Below are 25136 nucleotides of genomic sequence, written 5' to 3'. Positions count from 1 at the left end.
TACACATTAATACCTGGTGTTGTGTTTGGGGTCGGAGGGTAGAAGCCTGAAAAAAACAAAGGTCTGTTATTGTAATTTGCAAATTGAATGTGTGTTTATATGAATTATATTCCCACCGACCAAACATCCATATTTAGGGGGCAGAATGGATGCACTGTGCAGCAAATCAGCAGAGAGGAGACTGGGTATTAAACACATGGTTGTCATTTAGTATAGTTTAATATTTTCCCTTCTGAGTAAGCAATCTGATCCTGAAAATACCAATAATATGTCAATATAATCTTTATGCAAACTAAAAATATATAACAACCTACAAAAATTGCATTTTCTTCCTAAACTAGAATGACTTTATAAATGATAAACTATTATAATCTGTTTTATTCTACGTGGTTACAAACCAGTAATGAAGATTGTGTCATTTTAGCAATCTTGGTACCTTGCTAAATGCATGTATTTATTTCTAAAGCTCTACTCACCAAGAAACTCAGTACTCAGTAAGAACACAGAGAGGACCCCCATCCCAGATCTATAACCGGGACCTACTAAAACATATATAGGACAACGACAAGGAAGACAAACAAAGGGCAGGAAACACAAACGGGAGCAGGAATGATGGCTGCCTGGGTATTGGGGTCTGTTTGCCAGGCTTTGTTTATAAAGGAAGGTTTTTATTCCTTTCTGAATGTAAGTGAAGCTTCCTGATTTTTTAAAGCTGCAGGGAGCTTATTCCACAGTCTTGGGGCAATCCTTGAGAAAGCTCTCCCACCAGCCTTATAAACTGAGGCTCAATCTATTGAGGGGCGATGGCAGATTTAAGGGCCTGATTGGGGGGTGTTAATGACCAGGCAGTTCTGAATGTAAGGGGGGGGGTTCTAATTGTGTCACATCACACATACAGTATGAGGGAAATGAATAGAAGTGATCTGCGATGGTGGAGAAATCACAAACAGAGGGCTGGGCGGGAGAAGTGCTGAGTACTACGTTACTCATGTCTTAAGTATTCAGTATTAAAAACAGAGACATAACATAAAACACAGACAAAGCTCAGTGGACATCCGGTAAAACTTATACACGGTACAGTGCCTAAATATACATGTATAAATAACTAATAAATAAAATGGTCTTTTAGTTTAACATTTTGGCCAAATTGTTGTAAGCCCTTGAGCCAACTGCACAGCAGACCACATTTCAAGGGTCCCTAACACTAATATAGATTCTTAATGACCTGTGCATTGCCAGGAATAATGATTTATAATAAATCTGTCAAAATTAGTTGCAAAAGTTCTAAGTCTGATTGAAGCTTTTATTAACCTGTACATTACCAGGAAAAGCACTCTGTAATAGATCTATCACAATCACACTGTAAGCAAGCAAGTTCCCCTGAGAGTGGGAGATGCCATGGAGTGAGCTTTTAACCATTTAAATGTGGGAGCTCACTCCCTTTGTTCAGCTAGTCTTAGCTGACTGGAGGGTGGCAACCTCCTACCTAATTGAAGCTCACTCCCTCCCACATTTAAATGGTTAAAAGCACACTCCATGGCATCTCCCACTCTCAGGGGAACTTGCTTGCTTACAGTGTGATTGTGACAGATCTATTACAGAGTGCTTTTCCTGGTAATGTACAGGTTAATAAAAGCTTCAATCAGACTTAGAACTTTTGCAACTAATTTTGACAGATTTAATAAAAATCCTTCTTCCTGGCAATGCACAGGTCATTAAGAATCTATATTAGTGTTAGGGACCCTTGAAACGTGGTTTGCCGTGCAGTTGGCTGAAGGGCTTACAACAATTTGGCCAAAATGTTAAACTAAAAGACCATTTTATTTATTAGTTATTTATACATGTATATTTAGGCACTGTACCGTGTATAAGTTTTACTGGATGTGCACTGAGCTTTGTCTGTGTTTTATGTTATGTCTCTGGTTTTAAATATACATATTGCCATGCTCAGTAGCATTCCTCTGTGAAACTTATATGCTTATATATATGTTGTGGTTATTTTGGGGGTTCAATATGAGCTTGTAGGTGTTCTGTATTCAGTATTACTCACGTCTCTTCATAATGATGGCACTCAGTTCTGAAATAATGTACTATCTAATAAATGTCATGTAATAATGTTGGGGCTATTCCTTAACTTTCCAGACTATTTTCCGCTAAAAAAATGTAATTAATTTTTTAATAAACTTTGAGAATCCCTCACCATACGCCTTAATGTTAATTAAAGTTATTGAATGTGCTAAAAGTGAAATTATTTTGCTATAAATCCCATGTTGTGTAACACTGTGGCATTGTTTGGTAATATTGCGGTACCTGGCGTGGTTCTGGGTCTTTGTAATGATGTATACACAGCCCGGAAGCCAGTACGATGGACAGAGATGTCACTTCTGAAATTGATGCCCATGATGTTAGAGGAGGAGTAGAACGTGTAGTATCCAGGGTTACAAATCTTCCCAAGCTGGGGAGAGTACCCAGGACCCCCGTCATATATTATCACCCAGTCAAAAGAACAGTCGGGGTGAGTCTCCAGGCTGTTCATGGGGAAAAAAGAGAATTCAGATGAGAATATAAACAGAAAGCATGGACAGGTCCATAACACAGAGAGAACTTAGATCCTGTGACTCACAGACAGTGCTCATAACACACAGATGGGACTCAGAGCCTGAGGCGGGTGTGTCAAGGCTTCAACAAGCATCTCCTTTCTCAAGCCCAATCAGATATATAAAGGGTGGACTTTCTCCATAATGCATATACTTACTCTACAGTTAAGATTCTGAGCTCCACATAATCACCCGTGGTCTGGATGTCCCAGGTACAGTTGGCATTATCTGGGTAATTGTTTGGATAGAAGGGGCTGTCTATTACCCCTGAAGGTTGGGTCAAGAAACCCCCACATGTGTAACTGGGTTCTGGAATGACATGAGTACATATGACAAAAATATTTTGCGGCTTTCATCTTTTCTACTTGATTGCTTATGATACATGTGAGTTAGATTCTTGTCAATATTTAATTTACTTCAGGATTCCCCTATTCACATATTAGTAAGGCCCATTTTATCATTTATTTATCCTACTCTAAATAGAGTCCACAAACATAGATAAAGTGTCAAAATTAGTTCAAAACGGCCAGTTTGAGTATTACCCAAGGAGCACCGCAGAGGGGTTTGTAGACAAAAAATAATTGTTTAACATATAAACCATCATTCCCTAATGTTAATTAGTGAGGGTAGAAATAGGACATTGTTTCCTGGTTTGTGTGACAGTGAGAAGAAGCATTCTATGTATTTTCTTCTATGATTTTAATAAGTTCTGTAAAAAGCAAATATTCATATTTATTATGTAAATGGAAAATATATAAATGTTTGGAACAAGAATCTTATCAACATTTCAGGCAAACGGTGATCGCTTATATTTTACCTATAACCAGACACAGCACAAAACCAGACTGTTAGGTGCACAAGAGTGTCACATCGGGCAGGTCAAATGTCACTGTTTGGAAGGAGTTACTGCTCGATAGTTAGGGCCTTTGTGGTGGGTGTTATGGGAGACATTTATCTGAATCTTATATTGCAAAAATGGGGCAAAAACCGCATCACATTCATGTAAAAAAAAATAAAGATGAAAGCAAATATGTAATTTGCCTTTGATACAAGTGATGCTGTTCTCAGCACCAGCACAGCCCCCGGGTGCCAGCCTCTGATATAAAGCTCTTTTTGTGAGTCTATGTTTTCACTTCAACCTGATATCACAGGATGGTAATCTCCCAATATCTTCATGAACTTAATTAAAAGGGTAGATCCCACACAGTATACACCGGGTCCCATTTTCAGCTTTACCGAGGGCAAAAAATGTGGTTTGGTTTCATCCATGAGAAGCTTCACTCGCTAATACTAGGGATAGTAATTACGTATTTAAAGATCACTGCTGGATAATTACAAGGTTTACACATTAATACCTGGTGTTGTGTTTGGGGTCGGAGGGTAGAAGCCTGAAAAAAACAAAGGTCTGTTATTGTAATTTGCAAATTGAATGTGTGTTTATATAAATTATATTCCCACCGACCAAACATCCATATTTAGGGGGCAGAATGGATGCACTGTGCAGCAAATCAGCAGAGAGGAGACTGGGTATTATACACATGGTTGTCTTTTAGTATAGTTTAATATTTTCACTTCTGGGTAAGCAATCTGATCCTGAAAATACCAATAATATGTCAATATAATCTTTATGCAAACTAAAAATATATAACAACCTACAAAAATTGCATTTTCTTCCTAAACTAGAATGACTTTATAAATGATAAACTATTATAATCTGTTTTATTCTACGTGGTTACAAACCAGTAATGAAGATTGTGTCATTTTAGCAATCTTGGTACCTTGCTAAATGCACATTTTATCATCATAAAATGTATTTATTTCTAAAGCTCTACTCACCAAGAAACTCAGTACTCAGTAAGAACACAGAGAGGACCCCCATCCCAGATCTATAACCGGGACCTACTCAGGCTTGCCACCTTCAACTGATGACCAACCCGGAGGGGGAAAAAAATTCTCTTATTTGGCGGCGGCGTGCTGCTGCGGCGGCGTCTCCCGGCATCCTTATGCAATGGAGGGGGAATTGCAGAAGAACACCGGAGATGAGGCCGCAGCAGCACGCCGCCACCGGGGATTAATGGACTAAGCCCAGAGGAAAGTACCTGAAACCCGGAGTCTCCGGGTCAAACCCGGAGAGGTGGCAACCCTAGACCTACTAAAACATATATAGGACAACGATAAGGAAGACAAACAAAGGGCAGGAAACACAAACAGGAGCAGGAAAGATGGCTGCCTTGGTATCAGGGTCTGTTTGCCAGGCTTTGTTTAAAAAGGAAGGTTTTTAATTCCTGTCTCAATGGAAGTGAAGCTTCCTGATTTTTTAAAGCTGCAGGGAGCTTATTCCACAGTCTTGGGGCGATCCTTGAGAAAGCTCTCCCACCAGCCTTATAAACGGAGGCTCAATCTGTTGAGGGGCGATGGCAGATTTAAGGGCCCGATTGGGGGGGGAGTTACTGACCAGGCAGTTCTGAATGTAAGGGGGGGGGGGGGGGATTCTAATTGTGTCACATCACACATACAGTATGAGGGAAATGAATAGAAGTGATCTACGATGGTGGAGAAATCACAAACAGAGGGCGGGAGAAGTGCTGAGTACTACGTTACTCATGTCTTCAGTATACAGTATTACTCACGTCTCTTCATAATGATGGCACTCAGTTCTGAAATAATGTACTATCTAATAAATGTCATGTAATAATGTTGTGGCTATTCCTTAACTTTCCAAACTATTTTCCGCTAAAAAAAATGTAATTCATTTTTAATACACTTTGAGAATCCCTCACCATACGCCTTAATGTTAATTAAAGTAATTGTATGTACTAAAAGTTAAATGGTTTTGCTATAAATCCCATGTTGTGTAACACTGTGGCATTGTTTGGTAATAATGCGGTATTTTTCATTGTTACATTGTACCTGGCGTGGTTGGGGTTCTTTGTAATGATGTATACACAGCCCAGAAGCCAGTACGATGGACAGATTGGTCACTTCTGAAATTGATGCCCATGATGTTAGAGGAGGAGTAGAACGTGTAGTTTCCGGGGTTACAAATCTTCCCAAGCTGGGGAGAGTACCCAGGACGCCCGTCATATATTATCAGCCAGTCAAAAGAACAGTCGGGGTGAGTCTCCAGGCTGTTCATGGGGAAAAAAAGAGAATTCGGATGAGAATATAAACAGAATGCATGGACAGGTCCATAACACAGAGAGAACTTAGATCATGTGACACACAGACAGTGCTCATAACACACAGAGGGGACTCAGAGCCTGGGGCGGGTGTGTCAAGGCTTCAACAAGCATCTCCTTTCTCCAGCCCAATCAGATATATAAAGGGAGGACTTTCTCCATAATGCATATACTTACTCTACAGTTAAGATTCTGAGCTCCACATAATCACCCGTGGTCTGGATGTCCCAGGTACAGTTGGCATTATCTGGGTAATTGTTTGGATAGAAGGGGCTGTCTATTACCCCTGAAGGTTGGGTCAAGAAACCCCCACATGTGTAACTGGGTTCTGGAATGACATGAGTACATATGACAAAAATATTTTGCGGCTTTCATCTTTTCTACTTGATTGCTTATGATACATGTGAGTTAGATTCTTGTCAATATTTAATTTACTTCAGGATTCCCCTATTCACATATTAGTAAGGCCCATTTTATCATTTATTTATCCTACTCTAAATAGAGTCCACAAACATAGATAAAGTGTCAAAATTAGTTCAAAACGGCCAGTTTGAGTATTACCCGAGGAGCACCGCAGAGGGGTTTGTAGACAAAAAATAATTATTTAACATTTAAACCATCATTCCCTAATGTTAATTAGTGAGGGTATGAAGTAGGACATTTTTTCCTGGTTTGTGTGACAGTGAGAAGAAGCATTCTATGTATTTTCTTCTATGATTTTAATAAGTTCTGTAAAAAGCAAATATTCATATTTATTATGTAAATGGAAAATATATAAATGTTTGGAACAAGAATCTTATCAACATTTCAGGCAAACGGTGATCGCTTATATTTTACCTATAACCAGACACAGCACAAAACCAGACTGTTAGGTGCACAAGAGTGTCACATCGGGCAGGTCAAATGTCACTGTTTGGAAGGAGTAACTGCTCGATAGTTAGGGCCTTTGTGGTGGGTGTTATGGGAGACATTTATCTGAATCTTATATTGCAAAAATGGGGCAAAAACCGCATCACATTCATGTAAAAAAAAATAAAGATGAAAGCAAATATGTAATTTGCCTTTGATACAAGTGATGCTGTTCTCAGCACCAGCACAGCCCCCGGGTGCCAGCCTCTGATATAAAGCTCTTTTTGTGAGTCTATGTTTTCACTTCAACCTGATACCACAGGATGGTAATCTCCCAATATCTTCATGAACTTAATTAAAAGGGTAGATCCCACACAGTATACACCGGGTCCCATTTTCAGCTTTACCGAGGGCAAAAAATGTGGTTTGGTTTCATCCATGAGAAGCTTCACTCGCTAATACTAGTGATAGTAATTACGTATTTAAAGATCACTGCTGGATAATTACAAGGTTTACACATTAATACCTGGTGTTGTGTTTGGGGTCGGAGGGTAGAAGCCTGAAAAAAACAAAGGTCTGTTATTGTAATTTGCAAATTGAATGTGTTTATATGAATTATATTCCCACCGACCAAACATCCATATTTAGGGGGCAGAATGGATGCAGTGTGCAGCAAATCAGCAGAGAGGAGACTGGGTATTATACACATGGTTGTCATTTAGTATAGTTTAATATTTTCACTTCTGGGTAAGCAATCTGATCCTGAAAATACCAATAATATGTCAATATAATCTTTATGCAAACTAAAAATATATAACAACCTACAAAAATTGCATTTTCTTCCTAAACTAGAATGACTTTATAAATGATAAACTATTATAATCTGTTTTATTCTACGTGGTTACAAACCAGTAATGAAGATTGTGTCATTTTAGCAATCTTGGTACCTTGCTAAATGCACATTTTATCATCATAAAATGTATTTATTTCTAAAGCTCTACTCACCAAGAAACTCAGTACTCAGTAAGAACACAGAGAGGACCCCCATCCCAGATCTATAACCGGGACCTACTCAGGCTTGCCACCTTCAACTGATGACCAACCCGGAGGGGGAAAAAAATTCTCTTATTTGGCGGCGGCGTGCTGCTGCGGCGGCGTCTCCCGGCATCCTTATGCAATGGAGGGGGAATTGCAGAAGAACACCGGAGATGAGGCCGCAGCAGCACGCCGCCACCGGGGATTAATGGACTAAGCCCAGAGGAAAGTACCTGAAACCCGGAGTCTCCGGGTCAAACCCGGAGAGGTGGCAACCCTAGACCTACTAAAACATATATAGGACAACGATAAGGAAGACAAACAAAGGGCAGGAAACACAAACGGGAGCAGGAAAGATGGCTGCCTTGGAATTAGGGTCTGTTTGCCAGGCTTTGTTTAAAAAGGAAGGTTTTTAATTCCTGTCTCAATGGAAGTGAAGCTTCCTGATTTTTTAAAGCTGCAGGGAGCTTATTCCACAGTCTTGGGGCGATCCTTGAGAAAGCTCTCCCACCAGCCTTATAAACGGAGGCTCAATCTGTTGAGGGGCGATGGCAGATTTAAGGGCCCGATTGGGGGGGGAGTTACTGACCAGGCAGTTCTGAATGTAAGGGGGGGGGGGGGGGATTCTAATTGTGTCACATCACACATACAGTATGAGGGAAATGAATAGAAGTGATCTACGATGGTGGAGAAATCACAAACAGAGGGCGGGAGAAGTGCTGAGTACTACGTTACTCATGTCTTCAGTATACAGTATTACTCACGTCTCTTCATAATGATGGCACTCAGTTCTGAAATAATGTACTATCTAATAAATGTCATGTAATAATGTTGTGGCTATTCCTTAACTTTCCAAACTATTTTCCGCTAAAAAAAATGTAATTCATTTTTAATACACTTTGAGAATCCCTCACCATACGCCTTAATGTTAATTAAAGTAATTGTATGTACTAAAAGTTAAATGGTTTTGCTATAAATCCCATGTTGTGTAACACTGTGGCATTGTTTGGTAATAATGCGGTATTTTTCATTGTTACATTGTACCTGGCGTGGTTGGGGTTCTTTGTAATGATGTATACACAGCCCAGAAGCCAGTACGATGGACAGATTGGTCACTTCTGAAATTGATGCCCATGATGTTAGAGGAGGAGTAGAACGTGTAGTTTCCGGGGTTACAAATCTTCCCAAGCTGGGGAGAGTACCCAGGACGCCCGTCATATATTATCAGCCAGTCAAAAGAACAGTCGGGGTGAGTCTCCAGGCTGTTCATGGGGAAAAAAAGAGAATTCGGATGAGAATATAAACAGAATGCATGGACAGGTCCATAACACAGAGAGAACTTAGATCATGTGACACACAGACAGTGCTCATAACACACAGAGGGGACTCAGAGCCTGGGGCGGGTGTGTCAAGGCTTCAACAAGCATCTCCTTTCTCCAGCCCAATCAGATATATAAAGGGAGGACTTTCTCCATAATGCATATACTTACTCTACAGTTAAGATTCTGAGCTCCACATAATCACCCGTGGTCTGGATGTCCCAGGTACAGTTGGCATTATCTGGGTAATTGTTTGGATAGAAGGGGCTGTCTATTACCCCTGAAGGTTGGGTCAAGAAACCCCCACATGTGTAACTGGGTTCTGGAATGACATGAGTACATATGACAAAAATATTTTGCGGCTTTCATCTTTTCTACTTGATTGCTTATGATACATGTGAGTTAGATTCTTGTCAATATTTAATTTACTTCAGGATTCCCCTATTCACATATTAGTAAGGCCCATTTTATCATTTATTTATCCTACTCTAAATAGAGTCCACAAACATAGATAAAGTGTCAAAATTAGTTCAAAACGGCCAGTTTGAGTATTACCCGAGGAGCACCGCAGAGGGGTTTGTAGACAAAAAATAATTATTTAACATTTAAACCATCATTCCCTAATGTTAATTAGTGAGGGTATGAAGTAGGACATTTTTTCCTGGTTTGTGTGACAGTGAGAAGAAGCATTCTATGTATTTTCTTCTATGATTTTAATAAGTTCTGTAAAAAGCAAATATTCATATTTATTATGTAAATGGAAAATATATAAATGTTTGGAACAAGAATCTTATCAACATTTCAGGCAAACGGTGATCGCTTATATTTTACCTATAACCAGACACAGCACAAAACCAGACTGTTAGGTGCACAAGAGTGTCACATCGGGCAGGTCAAATGTCACTGTTTGGAAGGAGTAACTGCTCGATAGTTAGGGCCTTTGTGGTGGGTGTTATGGGAGACATTTATCTGAATCTTATATTGCAAAAATGGGGCAAAAACCGCATCACATTCATGTAAAAAAAAATAAAGATGAAAGCAAATATGTAATTTGCCTTTGATACAAGTGATGCTGTTCTCAGCACCAGCACAGCCCCCGGGTGCCAGCCTCTGATATAAAGCTCTTTTTGTGAGTCTATGTTTTCACTTCAACCTGATACCACAGGATGGTAATCTCCCAATATCTTCATGAACTTAATTAAAAGGGTAGATCCCACACAGTATACACCGGGTCCCATTTTCAGCTTTACCGAGGGCAAAAAATGTGGTTTGGTTTCATCCATGAGAAGCTTCACTCGCTAATACTAGTGATAGTAATTACGTATTTAAAGATCACTGCTGGATAATTACAAGGTTTACACATTAATACCTGGTGTTGTGTTTGGGGTCGGAGGGTAGAAGCCTGAAAAAAACAAAGGTCTGTTATTGTAATTTGCAAATTGAATGTGTTTATATGAATTATATTCCCACCGACCAAACATCCATATTTAGGGGGCAGAATGGATGCAGTGTGCAGCAAATCAGCAGAGAGGAGACTGGGTATTATACACATGGTTGTCATTTAGTATAGTTTAATATTTTCACTTCTGGGTAAGCAATCTGATCCTGAAAATACCAATAATATGTCAATATAATCTTTATGCAAACTAAAAATATATAACAACCTACAAAAATTGCATTTTCTTCCTAAACTAGAATGACTTTATAAATGATAAACTATTATAATCTGTTTTATTCTACGTGGTTACAAACCAGTAATGAAGATTGTGTCATTTTAGCAATCTTGGTACCTTGCTAAATGCACATTTTATCATCATAAAATGTATTTATTTCTAAAGCTCTACTCACCAAGAAACTCAGTACTCAGTAAGAACACAGAGAGGACCCCCATCCCAGATCTATAACCGGGACCTACTCAGGCTTGCCACCTTCAACTGATGACCAACCCGGAGGGGGAAAAAAATTCTCTTATTTGGCGGCGGCGTGCTGCTGCGGCGGCGTCTCCCGGCATCCTTATGCAATGGAGGGGGAATTGCAGAAGAACACCGGAGATGAGGCCGCAGCAGCACGCCGCCACCGGGGATTAATGGACTAAGCCCAGAGGAAAGTACCTGAAACCCGGAGTCTCCGGGTCAAACCCGGAGAGGTGGCAACCCTAGACCTACTAAAACATATATAGGACAACGATAAGGAAGACAAACAAAGGGCAGGAAACACAAACGGGAGCAGGAAAGATGGCTGCCTTGGAATTAGGGTCTGTTTGCCAGGCTTTGTTTAAAAAGGAAGGTTTTTAATTCCTGTCTCAATGGAAGTGAAGCTTCCTGATTTTTTAAAGCTGCAGGGAGCTTATTCCACAGTCTTGGGGCAATCCTTGAGAAAGCTCTCCCACCAGCCTTATAAACGGAGGCTCAATCTGTTGAGGGGCGATGGCAGATTTAAGGGCCTGATTGGGGGGGAGTTACTGACCAGGCAGTTCTGAATGTAAGGGGGGGGGGGATTCTAATTGTGTCACATCACACATACAGTATGAGGGAAATGAATAGAAGTGATCTGCGATGGTGGAGAAATCACAAACAGAGGGCTGGAGAAGTGCTGAGTACTACGTTACTCATGTCTTAAGTATTCAGTATTACTCACGTCTTCATAATGGCACTCAGTTCTGATATAATGTACTATCTAATAAATGTCATGCAATAATGTTGGGGCTATTCCTTAACTTTCCAGACAATTTTCCGCTAAAAAAAATGTAATTAATTTTTTAATAAATACACTTTGAGAATCCCTCACCATACGCCTTAATGTTAATTAAAGTTATTGAATGTGCTAAAAGTGAAATTATTTTGCTATAAATCCCATGTTGTGTAACACTGTGGCATTGTTTGGTAATATTGCGGTACCTGGCGTGGTTCTGGGTCTATGTAATGATGTATACACAGCCCGGAAGCCAGTACGATGGACAGAGATATCACTTCTGAAATTGATGCCCATGATGTTAGAGGAGGAGTAGAACGTGTAGTATCCAGGGTTGCAAATCTTCCCAAGCTGGGGAGAGTACCCAGAAAGTCCGTCATATATTATCACCCAGTCAAAAGAACAGTCGGGGTGAGTCTCCAGGCTGTTCATGTGGAAAAAAGAGAATTCGGATGAGAATATAAACAGAATGCATGGACCGTCCATAACACTGAGAGAACTTAGATCCTGTGACACACAGACAGTGCTCATAACACACAGAGGGGACTCAGAGCCTGGGGCGGGTGTGTCAAGGCTTCAACAAGCATCTCCTTTCTCCAGCCCAATCAGATATATAAAGGGAGGACTTTCTCCATAATGCATATACTTACTCTAGAGTTAAGATTCTGAGCTCCACATAATCACCCGTGGTCTGGATGTCCCAGGTACAGTTGGCATTATCTGGGTAATTGTTTGGATAGAAGGGGCTGTCTATTACCCCTGAACGTTGGGTCAAGAAACCTCCACATGTGTAACTGGGTTCTGGAATGACATCAGTACATATGAAAAAAATAGTTTGCTGCTTGTGAAATAAATATGTGCATTTTGCCAGTTCTACTTTTATCTTCTCTTCTGATCCTACTTGATTGCTTATGATACACGTGAGTTACATACTTTGTTAATAATTCATTTAATGTAGAATTCACCTATTCACATATTAGTAAGTTTCCATTTTATAATGTATTCATCCTACGCTAAATAGAGTTCAAAAGCATAGGTTAGGTGTCAAAATCAGCTATAAAAGGCCAGCATGAGTATTACCTGAGCTCTATCTCATTTATGAAACAAACAAAATCACAGTGACACAATAAGATGTTATTGTGAAAGGATTTGTGCAAATGTCCCTTTAAAAATGATGAGTACAGAAATACATGTTTTGCTGTTTATTTGTTCATTTTTTAATTTCTTTGTGTTATTTTTATTTTTGCACCCGACACCTGTTTTAAACCTGGTATCAAAAGTGTTGTTCACTGTTTTTCTGCACACGACCTTCACACACCTCCTATCATAGCCAATCCAGTTCGAACACAAACACATTTCTGCACACGTTACTATATCTATTACAAGATGCAGATTCCACCCTCCTATCAGACACTAGCATGCATCACAGATGTACGGCTCTATCCAAGACTATCAAATGAATGCCACGCCCCTGTAGGAGGTCGAATACATCTTTTACAGTATCATGTTTTTGTTATGTGAGTATACTCGTGGTATAGCCTGCATCTTACTATATAGTAAATCCAGCTGGAGAATTACTCCGGTGTTTGTGTGTCTTCAATAAGAATATTTTCCTTAACAATTGTATGCTACATTTTCTACTTTGTGTGTGTTAAAGTTGTGTAGCTGGAAGACATTAATAAATACAGTAACCCTCAGTGTCACATTGCTAGTTTTTGTGAGGGTCTGAGATAGGATTATGTCTCCTGGGATGTGTGACTGTGAAAAGAAGCATTATATGTATTTTCTTCTCCGGTTTTAATAAGTTCTGTAAAAAGCAAAGATTCATATTAATTATATTATGTAAATGAAAATATATAAATGTTTGGAACAAGAATTTATCACAATTCCAAGCAAACGGTGACCGCTTATATTTTCCCTTTTACCAGACACAGCACAAAACCAGATAGTTAATTGCACGCAGGAGGCTTATAACATGGTTATTAACTAAAGTCTCCTGGCTGCAAAACGGGAATAAAACCAGCACAATAGAATTGCAGCAGGTTGAAACAAAAGCACAGAGCGGTAAAAAGACTGAGCCACCTGTGCTGAAGCAGGGAAATCCTAAAAACTTCACCTGTTGGTGGCCACAGGTCAAATGTCATTGTTTGGAATGAGCAACTGCTTGATTGTTAGGGCCTCTGTGGTGGGTGTTATGGGAGCCATTTATCTGAACCGTATATTGCAAAAATGGGGCAAAAACAGCATTATATTTTGTAGAGGGAGAAAGGGGGTGGCCCCCATTTGGCCATCCCCTGACCTCACCAGGGAGACAAGGGGTTAACTGGGCTGTGGTCCAGAAATGTGGTTTAACCCTTGTTATAGCATGAAAATGTATATTCCCCTTTACCCATGCTTTATTGTTATATCTTGTTATATCAGTGTCTGCATCACCCACACGCTGGGATCCATCCGGGAGGGCAAGGGTTAATAGTTCTTTAGTGATTATAGCCCTTTGTGTAATTTTCCCGCCTTTTCAGGCACCATTTTGCAGAGTCCCATAGGCCGCCATTAGAGCTCAATGCATTTCAATGGCGGATCTTGCTGTTTTGGACCTGTTTCCCTCGAAGACCAGCAGGTGGCATCCGAGAGGAGGAGCGGCGGTTTCCCATTGTAAGTCAATGGGCTCATTGACTTCAATGGAGATTCCTCGACGGCGCTTTCCAGGAACGAGTTGGTTGCCGTCCAAACCGCAAAACCGCAAAGCGGATACTTTTTCTGAAAAAGAGCTTTGATCACTGTTAGTCAAGTTCAACTTTAAGTGGCGTGGGAATCTACAGTTCTAGGGCACCCAGAAATAAAATTCTTTTTGCCCTAGTTCCTAGACCTCGCCCCACTCGACCACCAGCGGGTCCCCGAATCCTGGACCCCCGAGAAGGGTCGTGCCGAGAAAGCGGGTCACGCCATAGGTTCCAATGGCGGCAGCAGAAACAGCTCAGGAATTTGACTAAGTCCGAAAAGCTTCAAACCATGAATCCTTACCTCCGGTTCCGGAGGGTCCTGAGGGCCAGGGTTTGGGGTACCTGTAGGCACTGCTCCGGCATGGCTGCAGAACCATCCTTGACCCTCTCGGACCAACCCGACGGAGTATGGACCCCCTTGAAGGTTCGGGAATTCTCCCATAGACTCCAATGGCGGCCAATTTCCTTTGACCGGCTATGGCGGAGAAACCCCATAGACTTCAACGGCGGCGATGCCCCGTTGAAAGTCTATGGCGGCGGATTCCCATAGCCGCCAATGGCGACGGTTTGCCATTGAAAGTCTATGGCGGCGGAGCCCGTTGTTTTCAATGGGGATTTAGTGAAAAACCGTGATTTAATTTACAGCGGAGATTTTTGTATTAAAATAGGAAACGGTTTAAGTGGTATTTGTGTAACTCTGGTTCCGAAGGTCGTAGCGGGCTGAAACTTGGACCATATGGTGTCCCAGTTCCGGCATTGAGATCTGGGTAGTTTGGACCCGCTGGACTCAACAGAACCGGATATTCTAATATGTTTGTATTTTACCTTTAATACTGTGTCCCAAGGCAGGGACAAAAACCAGAGGAAATTCCTTTGCACAAAGAGAAGCAGATGGTCAGAGAGGCGACCCAATGTCTAGGGCCTAAGTGCTGTTCAAAGGATTTTGCCACCCTCACTGTTTACCTGAGGGCGGAGACGACTCAAACCAGAGCAGTCTGTGAGTGTCATATTTTACACCTTCCAACAAAGGGTATCCTGCCAACAATTCCATTTGGTAGACTGGCTGGCATTCCTGATGTAAAATGTGGGGCTACAGAAATAAGACCCCAGGGTCCTAGTGCGCATGAGCTAACTAGCAGGAGGGCATGGATTAAAATGTGTTCCCACTTTAAAGATTGGATACAGCTAATTGTTATCCAATAGCCTGTACTTAATGTTAAGGATAGGGTTACAAAAGATATATAAACTGTGGTAACCCCTATATCCATTGTCTTCTGATACCATCTTGATTGTACCTGATTGTTGGAGAATTGCTATTCGATACTTCTGATCCCCCATTCCCAAGTAAGTGTTACTTCTTGCCTGTTACTTTACTATATTGCTGTGTTCACCTATTTAAGGAATAAATATACTTTATTATATTTAAGCCTCGTTCAGTTCAACCCAGTTATTTAGTGTATTATTATAGCCTGTCACAAAGCTCCCGTCACACATTTATTTTAAAATAATCAAGATGAAAGCAAATGTGTCATTTGTCTTTGCTACAATTGAGGCTGTTCTCAGGCACCAGCACAGCCCCCGTGCCAGCCTCTGATATAAAGCTCTTATTGTGAGCCTATGTTGTCACTTCAAATATATACCACAGGATGGTAATCTCCCAATATCTTCATGGACTCAATTAAATGGGTAGATCACATACAGTATACACCGGGTCCCATTTTCAGTTTTACAGAGGGCAAAAAAATGTGGTTTGTTGATCCATGAGAAGCTTCACTAGCTAATACTAGTGATAGTAATTACGTATTTAAAGATCACTGCTGGATAAGTACAAGGTTTACACATTATTACCTGGTGTTGTGTTTGGGGTCGGAGGGTAGAAGCCTAGAAAAAAAACAAAGGTCCGTTATTACATTTCTATGAATTATATTCCCACCGACCAAACATCCAGATTTATGGTAGAGTGTGGGTGCAGTATGCAGCAAGGCAGCAGAGAGGAGTATGGGTATTATACACATGGTTGTCTTTTAGTATGCAGTGTAATATTTTCACATCTGAGAAATCAATATGATCCTGAAAATACTATATTGAATAGCTGGAATTAACAGAGATATCCAAGGTATTAATAGTATTTTGTAACCTACCCTAACTGCTAATGAGATACATGTAAAGGCCCCGTCTTAAATGAGCTATATGACCCCTTTGCCTGGGCCCACAGTTGCTCTTGGAGTAGCTTTTTCCTGTCTTCGTCTCTGCTTTACTCACTCACAACTAGAGATGGTCGAATGCGTCAAAATTCGAGTAGCAAACGGTTTACTGTTTTTCTAGCATTTGATTTGCGGTGCGACTAGAGTCCCAAGCGCTATTTATACCCCATAAAAGCACATTTTCCTGAATACATAGGAACAGTATATATGCTCCTAGATGGAAGGTGCTGAAATACCTGGATGTGTAGCGTCTCCAACTGTAATCAATCCCAATCATAAAGAAAATAGCAATATCAAACCTGTTAATATTTATATCTAGTGGGCGTGTGTGTGATGGCCAAACATTGCAAGTGCAGATCCCATGCACACAGTAACCCGTTTCTAACTTTAATAAAGGTATAAGTTTGAAATGGTTTTATCCTTGAAAAGTGGTGTTAGCTACTAACAGTATAAATTATATTAATAATGATGTTTCTATATATCCCTGGTTGAATGGTAGAAGCCTATAAAAAACAAAAGTCTGTTACTATAATCTGAAAATGCGTGTAAATGTTCATTTACAGGAGTTTAAATGCGCTGTCTGAGCTGCACAATATCTAATAGGATTGTAATACCTGTGGGAACGTTGACGTTTGGTGTTCATGTGATGTGTGGGATCTGATATACCATTTGTGACAGTGGTCATCAGTGAGTATTCATAATATTCTCAAAGAGCTGTTTTACTTATGGGGGGGACATGAGATACCTATTATATATCTGGTCTGTTTAACCAGACCTTTAACTCATGCTATATACTTCAGTATTGTTAGAATTAAAGCCCCTGTCCCACAGTACTTCACACGAAAATGCTGATTTACAAACAAATTGGCTTTACCTTCCTCTTTGTCACCTTTAGCACACTTGGCTTTATAAAAAGTAAAACAGTGACATTGCTCGTCCTCAGGATTTTTTAAAACCTACTTTATATGGAATGAAGCGCACTGATTCAGCACGCTGTGCAGTGTGTATTCCCTCAGTACCTCTTCCCCCTTTTTATTTCTGTTTGTGCCCCAATAAACGCTTCAGAAAATAAGAAGTCTCCCCTGATAAGGAATATGGGATTGAGTTAAGCTGCCTGTTTTAACTCACTAGCCACAGTGAGCCTGGGACAGAACAGCGGTATTCCCCAGTGTTACATTGTACCTGGCGTGGTTCTGGGTCTTTGTAATGATGTATACACAGCCAGGAAGCCAGTACGATGGACAGAGATGTCACTTCTGAAATTGATGCCCATGATGTTAGAGGAGGAGTAGAGCGTGTAGTTTCCAGGGTTGCAAATCTTCCCAAGCTGGGGAGAGTACCCGGAACGCCCGTCATATATTATCACCCAGTCATAAGGACAGTTGGGGTGAGTCTCCAGGCTGTTCATGGGGAAAAAAGAGAATTCAGATGAGAATATAAACAGAATGCATGGACAGGTCCATAACACAGAGAGAACTTAGATCCTGTGACACACAGACAGTGCTCATAACACACAGAGGGGACTCAGAGCCTGGGGCGGGTGTGTCAAGGCTTCAACAAGCATCTCCTTTCTCCAGCCCATTCGGATATACAGAATAAAGGGAGGCCTTTCTCCAAAATACATATACTTACTCTAGAGTCAAGATTCTGAGCTCCACGTAATGACCCACTGTGGTCCAGATGTCCCAGGTACAGTTGGCATTATCTGGGTAATTGTTTGGATAGAAGGGGCTGTATATTACCCCTGAAGGTTGGGACAGGAAACCCCCACATGTGTAACTGGGTTCTGGAATGACATCAGTACATATGAAAAAAATATTTTGCTGCCTGTGAAATAAATATGTGCATTTTGCCAATTATACTTTTATCTTCTCTTCTTCTGATCCTCTACTTGATTGCTTATTACACGTGAGTTAATAATTCATTTAATGTAGAATTTACCTATTCACATATTAGTAAGGTTCCATTTTATAATGTAATCATCCTATTCTATGTAGAGTCCGAAAACATAGGTAAGGTGTCAAAATCTGCTATAAAATCCCAGCATGAGTATTACCCGAGCTCTATTAATCTCTTGTCTGCACGACCGTACAAAACTGTCGTAAAAAGCAGCATCTCATTTATGAAACAAACAAAATCACATTTACACAATGAGATGTTATTGTATACTATATTTTCTACTTTGTGTGTGTTACAGTTGTGTAGCTGGAAGACATTAATTAATACAGTAACCCTCAGTGTCACATTGCTAGTTTTTGTGAGGGTCTGAGATAGGATTGTGTCTCCTGGGATGTGTGACTGTGAAAAGAAGCATTATATGTATTTTCTTCTCCGGTTTTAATAAATTCTGTGAAAAGCAAAGATTCATATTAATTATATTATGTAAATGAAAATATATAAATGTTTGGAACAAGAATTTATCACAATTCCAAGCAAACGGTGACCGCTTATATTTTCCCTTTAACCAGACACAGCACAAAACCAGATAGTTATGTGCACACGGGAGGCTTATAACGTGGATATTAACCAAAGTCTCCTGGCTGCAAAACGGGAGTAAACCAGCACAATAGAATTGCAGCAGATTGAAACAAAAGCACAGAGCTGTAAAAAGACTTAGCCACTTATTGAGCCACCTGTGCTGAAGCAGGGATATCCTAAAAACCTGACCTGTTTGTGGCCCCAGGTCAAATATCACTGTTGAGAATGAGTAACTGCTCGATTGTTAGGGCCTTTGTGGTGGGTGTTATGGGAGCCATTTATCTGAATCTTATATTGCAAAAATGGAGCAGAAACAGCATTACATTCATTTTAAAATAATCAAGATGAAAGCAAATGTGTCATTTGTCTTTGCTACAATTGATGCTGTTCTCAGGCATTAGCACAGCCCCCGTGCCAGCCCCCGTGCCAGCCCCCGTGCCAGGCTCTGATATAAAGCTCTTATTGTGAGCCTATGTTATCACTTCAAAATGATATCACAGGATGGTAATCTCCCAATATCTTCATGGACTCAATTAAAAGGGTAGATCCCATACAGTATACACCGGGTCCCATTTTCACCTTTACCGAGGGCAAAAAAATTGTGGTTTGGTGGAAGATTCACTAGCCAATACTAGTAATGGTAATTACAGCTGAACCTCATTATAACGCGGTCCTCGGGGGCCACCCGATCCGACTGTGTTATAGCCGGGGCTGTGCTCATTTTAAAAAAAAATGTCCGCCGCTCGCCCAAACGGAGGGAGGAGGCAGGAGTGAGGCGCCGGCAGCGCCAGCACTTCCCCCAGCAGCCCAAGCAGCCCCAGAACTTCCCCCAGCAGCCCAAGCAGCCCCAGCACTTCCCCCAGCAGCCCCAGCACTTCCCCCAGCAGCCTGATCCCCACCACGATCCCCCAGCAGCCCCAGCACTTCCCCCAGCAGCCCAAGCAGCCCCAGCACTTCCCCCAGCAGCCCCAGCACTTCCCCCAGCAGCCTGATCCCCACCACGATCCCCCCAGCAGCCCCAGCCCTTCCCCCAGCAGCCTGATCCCCACCACGATCCCCCAGCAGCCCCAGCACTTCCCCCAGCAGCCTGATCCCCACTACAATCCCCCAGCAGCCCCACCACAATTCCCAGGCAAATTGGGTAGAAGGAGAAGGCAGGAGTGATGCATCGGCAGCCCCACCATGATCCCCAGCACCACCAGAGGTAAGGGGTGTGTATGTGTAAAGATTGGCAAAAAAAATATACGGGGTCCACGCTCACACCGCGTTATAAGCAGATCCGCGTTATAGCGGATCACGCTATAACGGGGTTGAACTGTACGTATTTAAAGATCACCTCTGGACTATTACAAGGTTTACACATTATTACCTGGTGTTGTGTTTGGGGTCGGAGGGTAGAAGCCTGAAAAAAACAAAGGTCTGTTATTATATTTATATGAATTATATTCCCACCGACCAAACATCCATATTTAAATGATTGTCTTTTAGTATGCAGTGTAGTATTTTCACTTCTGAGAAAGAAATGTGATCTTGAAAATACTATATTGAATAGCTGGAATTACCAGAGATATCCAAGGTATTAATAGTATTTTGTAACCTACCCTAACTGCTAATGAGATACATGTAAATTTCCTGTCTTAAATGAGCTATATGACCCCTTTGCCTGGGCCCACAGTTGCTCTTGGAGTAGCTTTCTCCTGTCTTTGTCTCTGCTTTACTCACTTACTCACAACTAGAGATCGTCGAATGCGTCAAAATTCAAGCAGCAAACGGTTTACTGTTTTTCTAGCATTTGATTTGCGGTGCGACTACAGTCCCAAGCGCTATTTATACCCCATAAAAGCACATTTTCCTGAAAGCATAGGAACAGTATATATGCTCCTAGTGGGCGGGTGCTGAAATACCTGGATGTGTAGCGTCTCCAATTGTAATCCATCAGAAAGGAAATAGCAATATCAAACCTGTTAATATTTATATCTAGTGGGCGTGTGTGTGATGGCCAAACATCTACAAGCACAACATTGCAAATGCAGATCCCATGCACACCATAACCCGTTTCTAACTTTAATAAAGGTATACATTGAAATGGTTTTATCCTTGAAATGTAACGTTATCTACTAACAGTATAAATTATATTAATAATGATGTTTCTTTATATCCCTTAGAAATACAAGGTTACACATTATTACCTTCTGTTGTTGCTGTGGTCGGATGGTAGTAATCTATAAAAAAAACAAAAACTCTGTTACAATAACCTAAAAATGCATGTAAATGTGCATTTACAGGAGTTAAAATGCCAACCGGAATGGTTTGACCAATAATCTAGATTTATGGATCAAAAATATAATTTTTTAATTACATTTGAGGATATCGTGTTAACTCACGGAGCATAATGTTCATTTCTGTTTTCAGTAACATCAGGCTATATGAGACCCCATTTGCCAGAACTTTGCGGGTATTGCCCTAAGTGTTATGTAGAAATAACCTACAGAGGCAATAGGAAGGTTTTATGGTTCTGTACGTGTTTATGCAAGGGGTGAGGAGCTTTAGGAACTGAAATGCCTTGTCCAGACATGAGTTTTGAGAAGGGCCTTGATGTTGATAATAGAAGGGGCGTGGTGGATGTTAAAGGGAAGGCCATTCCAGATTATAGGCGTGAGAAGGGTTTAGATACAAATTTGGTAATATTTGTGCTATTAATGCTGAATATTGTACTTTGATATGTCTACATTGTATGTCATTCACATCTTTTCTAGTTCTAAAGACTCGGCTACCAGTGGGGTCACTTACAACATATGTTGTGATACTAATGTGTAAAGCAATATCTGAGGAATACTGTAAATGATAGCAGCGCTTTCTGTGATACCACTGGTGACTGTGGTCATCAGTGAGTATTCATAATATTCCCAAAGAGCTATTTTACCTATGGGGGGGAAATGAGATACCTATTATATATCTGATCTGTTTTACCAGACCTTTAATTCATCCTGTATTGTTAGAATTAAAGCACCGTTCCTACAGTACTTTGCACGAAAATGCTGATTTACAAACAAATTGGCTTTACCTTCCTCTTTGTAGTCTTAAGCACACTTTGCTTTGTCCTCTTAGGATTTTCTCAATTCTGATTTAGGAGTGTTTCTGGTCTAATTCACACCCACTGCCATTGAGGCACTCTATGGGTTACATATTCTTGAGGTTCCACTGGGTTGGTCTTTATGTATCATATGCCTGTATAGTCGTTATTTCTCACTGCAACACAGTGTGTCACCCAGAGTAACACAGTAGATAATCTGTTTTTATATGTATTCCTTTATTTTATAAATAAAATGTATTAAATATTGTAGGTATTTTTAATGGTTCTATTATATTTACTATTATGAGATTTTGTGTATGATTATTTCTTCCATATATGACATTGTAATGTATCCTGATATAAAACAATCAGAGTTTTATGGTAGGGAAGTCCAAATATTCAATCTACCAGATATATGGTATTGCTCTCTACTACTGTGTCACTTTCCTTCTTCTTGATTGTTGCAGTAATGAACTATGTGCCAAAGCAGCACAAGCTTGGTGACAAAACATTAATTGCTATATGGATTTAATATATGGTTTATGTGATCATTATCTAAGTTCAAATAACTAATATCCTGTAAACATATGTGTAACAGGGGACTTATCCCTGTTCAGTAATGTGCCTTTAATCTAGCAGTGTGGTGGTTAACTGCTGGTAGTTAATTACTAAACACCACCTGCCTGATTTAGATTGCTTACAAAAGCCTGTCTTGTGAGACAGGAAGTGGGACTCCTTAGCTCTGACTGAGAGCTGAACTTTGGAGAGACAGAGTAGGGTTCTTGAGTCTCACAGGAGAGACTGCCCAAGAGAATACACATCTCTGGAGCTAACCGGTCTTGAGCTCTGCCCAGCATAGCTGATTGCAAGACACCAAATAAGACTTCTAAACCTGGATGCTGATATTTTCTGTGCACGCATGGGTACGGTTCCAGGAGAACAGAGAAGCTTACTCAACCAGAGCTAACAGATAAGACTTTCATTCTTAAAAGACTGCTTATATCTGCTTATTGCATGCTATGTGTGTTTGGGGCTGGGAGAAATGCTTAACTGATGGAGATGTGAATTAAGTGCATAGGATTTCACTATAAATACTCCCAAGTGGATAGAAGCTTTGTCCCCCCCCCCCCCCCTGTGTTTGGATACATTTCCTGATGAGAAGGAAAAGTCACAATAAAGCCTATTATAATTTCACCTTATAAAGCCTCCCATTGTGTACCTCTGTGAACGTCCGTCTACATATGGTGTCCGAGGTGGGAAAAGAGGTGTCTTTGTAGTTAAAAAGGACCGGAGAGTTTTATGTGAAATTTTTTTGTTATGCTTTTTGCCTACAAACAAGTCTGAGAGAGAGAAAAAAAAAAAAAAAAAAACCTCATGCAGCAGAGATCAGAGTTAAAGGGATACACACCACTGAAAACTTACACTGCATTGAAACTTACAAAAACACAGATGGACTCTTTGCCCCAATCCTAAGAGGAGAGTGACTGCTGAAACAGCTAATCTTTTTTTTTTGCCTATCACAAAGTGTAATACAGTCATTGAAATAGGGATTTTGCCTTCTAGCCATAGTCAGGGTTCAAGAAGTGAGTCAGCCCTTAAAAAGGGATAGGTGTTTGTTGTTTTCAAAAGTTTCGCTGAAGCAGTGAATACATATGGTGACCCATGAGTGGTACTGATTTTGCAAATGAAGGTTGCCACACCGCATAGGGCTACCAGCTGTGAATGGAGTATATGCAGAAAAGTGTGAAAATTGATACAAAGACTGTGCTGAAGCAGGGGAATTTTTAGCAAACAAATGCTGAGTGTAAAATTGCCCTATAAGGGGAAAAGGTATTTCAAAGCCAATTGCTGAGTGTTGAGTCACCCTGCCGGGAATTAAAGAAATAGTCCACTGCAAAGAATGTTTTTCTGCAAGTAAAAAAAAGTCTGCCTATATACTGTATATCTTGGGAGAAAAACAGACACCCAAAGTGTGAAGTGTGAATGCCATAATACCCAAAGATGAGACTGAAAATTACTGAACTCAGGCAGAAAACCAAATTCTGTTGCTGAAGCGGAGGGATCGCACCTAGCAAGAAAATGGTGTAAAGCAAATAGACTTTTTTACCTAGCAACTGCACATCTTGTATACCTGATAAGAGAAAATGCATGCACAGAACTGCTGATATTGTAAAACTTATCCAAGAAACAGATATTCTACAGAGATGCCTGTGAAAGCTACGACCTCTACACGCAAAATATGCCCACCTGTAGGATTACCACAATTGGGGGTTCTAGCAAATACAGTGGCAACAGCTGCAATAGCGCCTCCTGAGGTCAGGAAGAAAATGACACCTGATAGCCTAAAAATGGAGGACAAGATGCAGCGTTCCTGTAATGAACCCTACCCCACGAAAGAGTGCCCTTTCCAGTCCAATAAAGAGGAAGACATCTCTTACGGGGAACCCGAACCGAGTCACACCCACAAAACACCCCAAGAATGGTGGGGGTGCCTGAACTCGGCACAAACAGAAAAGACCGCTCCCTTTGATGACGAATATGATCAGCAGGAGACAGAGCGGGAGCAGTGGATCACCGAATATTTCCGTCAGCTATTACAGTTGCAAGAAAAGCCGGGTGGATCCAGTGACAATGCTAAAACTTCAAATGAAGATAGAGACCCCAGTATCCCTGAAGGGACGGAGTCATCCAAAACAAAAAGGAAGAAAAAGAAAAGCGGTTCTTCACTTACCGTGGAAGTAACAGACACGTCCACAGATCCTGTGGAGAAAAAGGGGGACAGAGTTGCCCTGCAGCCTAGAGAAAATGGAGAATTCGTCCCGCGGTTAACCGAATATCAAGAGGGCCCAAGGCAGAAATCGTGTACCCCAAAGAAGTGTCTGTCCGGTGCCAACAGTGAGGAACCTTCAACCAGTCATCCCAGGGAAGTGGAGCCGGAACCAGTGAGTGACGATCCCTTGACCAGCCCTGAAGGCGCCCTGAAAATTGCCA

General features: G+C 40.9%; 1 protein-coding gene across 5 annotated transcripts in view; it reads right to left on the bottom strand.

The window, feature by feature from the left end:
• The window catches only part of LOC142501763 (cubilin-like), a 99980-nt gene that overhangs the window by 22395 nt on the left and 52449 nt on the right, over window positions 1–25136 (bottom strand). For 2 of the 5 annotated variants that reach the window (XM_075612115.1, XM_075612118.1), the window contains 17 exons: window positions 21262–21294; window positions 20442–20474; window positions 18227–18380; window positions 17777–17994; window positions 16239–16271; window positions 12321–12471; window positions 11877–12094; window positions 10349–10381; window positions 9151–9301; window positions 8705–8922; window positions 7152–7184; window positions 5954–6104; window positions 5508–5725; window positions 3953–3985; window positions 2756–2906; window positions 2311–2528; window positions 14–46 (listed from right to left, as the gene is read on the bottom strand). In XM_075612115.1, the coding sequence (XP_075468230.1) occupies window positions 14–46; window positions 2311–2528; window positions 2756–2906; window positions 3953–3985; window positions 5508–5725; window positions 5954–6104; window positions 7152–7184; window positions 8705–8922; window positions 9151–9301; window positions 10349–10381; window positions 11877–12094; window positions 12321–12471; window positions 16239–16271; window positions 17777–17994; window positions 18227–18380; window positions 20442–20474; window positions 21262–21294 (2079 nt within the window). The remainder of the gene's footprint in view (window positions 1–13; window positions 47–2310; window positions 2529–2755; window positions 2907–3952; window positions 3986–5507; window positions 5726–5953; window positions 6105–7151; window positions 7185–8704; window positions 8923–9150; window positions 9302–10348; window positions 10382–11876; window positions 12095–12320; window positions 12472–16238; window positions 16272–17776; window positions 17995–18226; window positions 18381–20441; window positions 20475–21261; window positions 21295–25136) is intronic. The other 3 variants (XM_075612117.1, XM_075612116.1, XM_075612119.1) reach the window with 3 other exon arrangements.

Source organism: Ascaphus truei, chromosome 8 (genome assembly GCF_040206685.1).
Source record: "Ascaphus truei isolate aAscTru1 chromosome 8, aAscTru1.hap1, whole genome shotgun sequence".
Classification (NCBI taxonomy): Eukaryota; Metazoa; Chordata; class Amphibia; order Anura; family Ascaphidae; genus Ascaphus; species Ascaphus truei.
The sequence above is the reverse complement of the archived record's forward strand: the minus strand, read 5'-3'. Positions and strand labels throughout refer to the sequence as shown.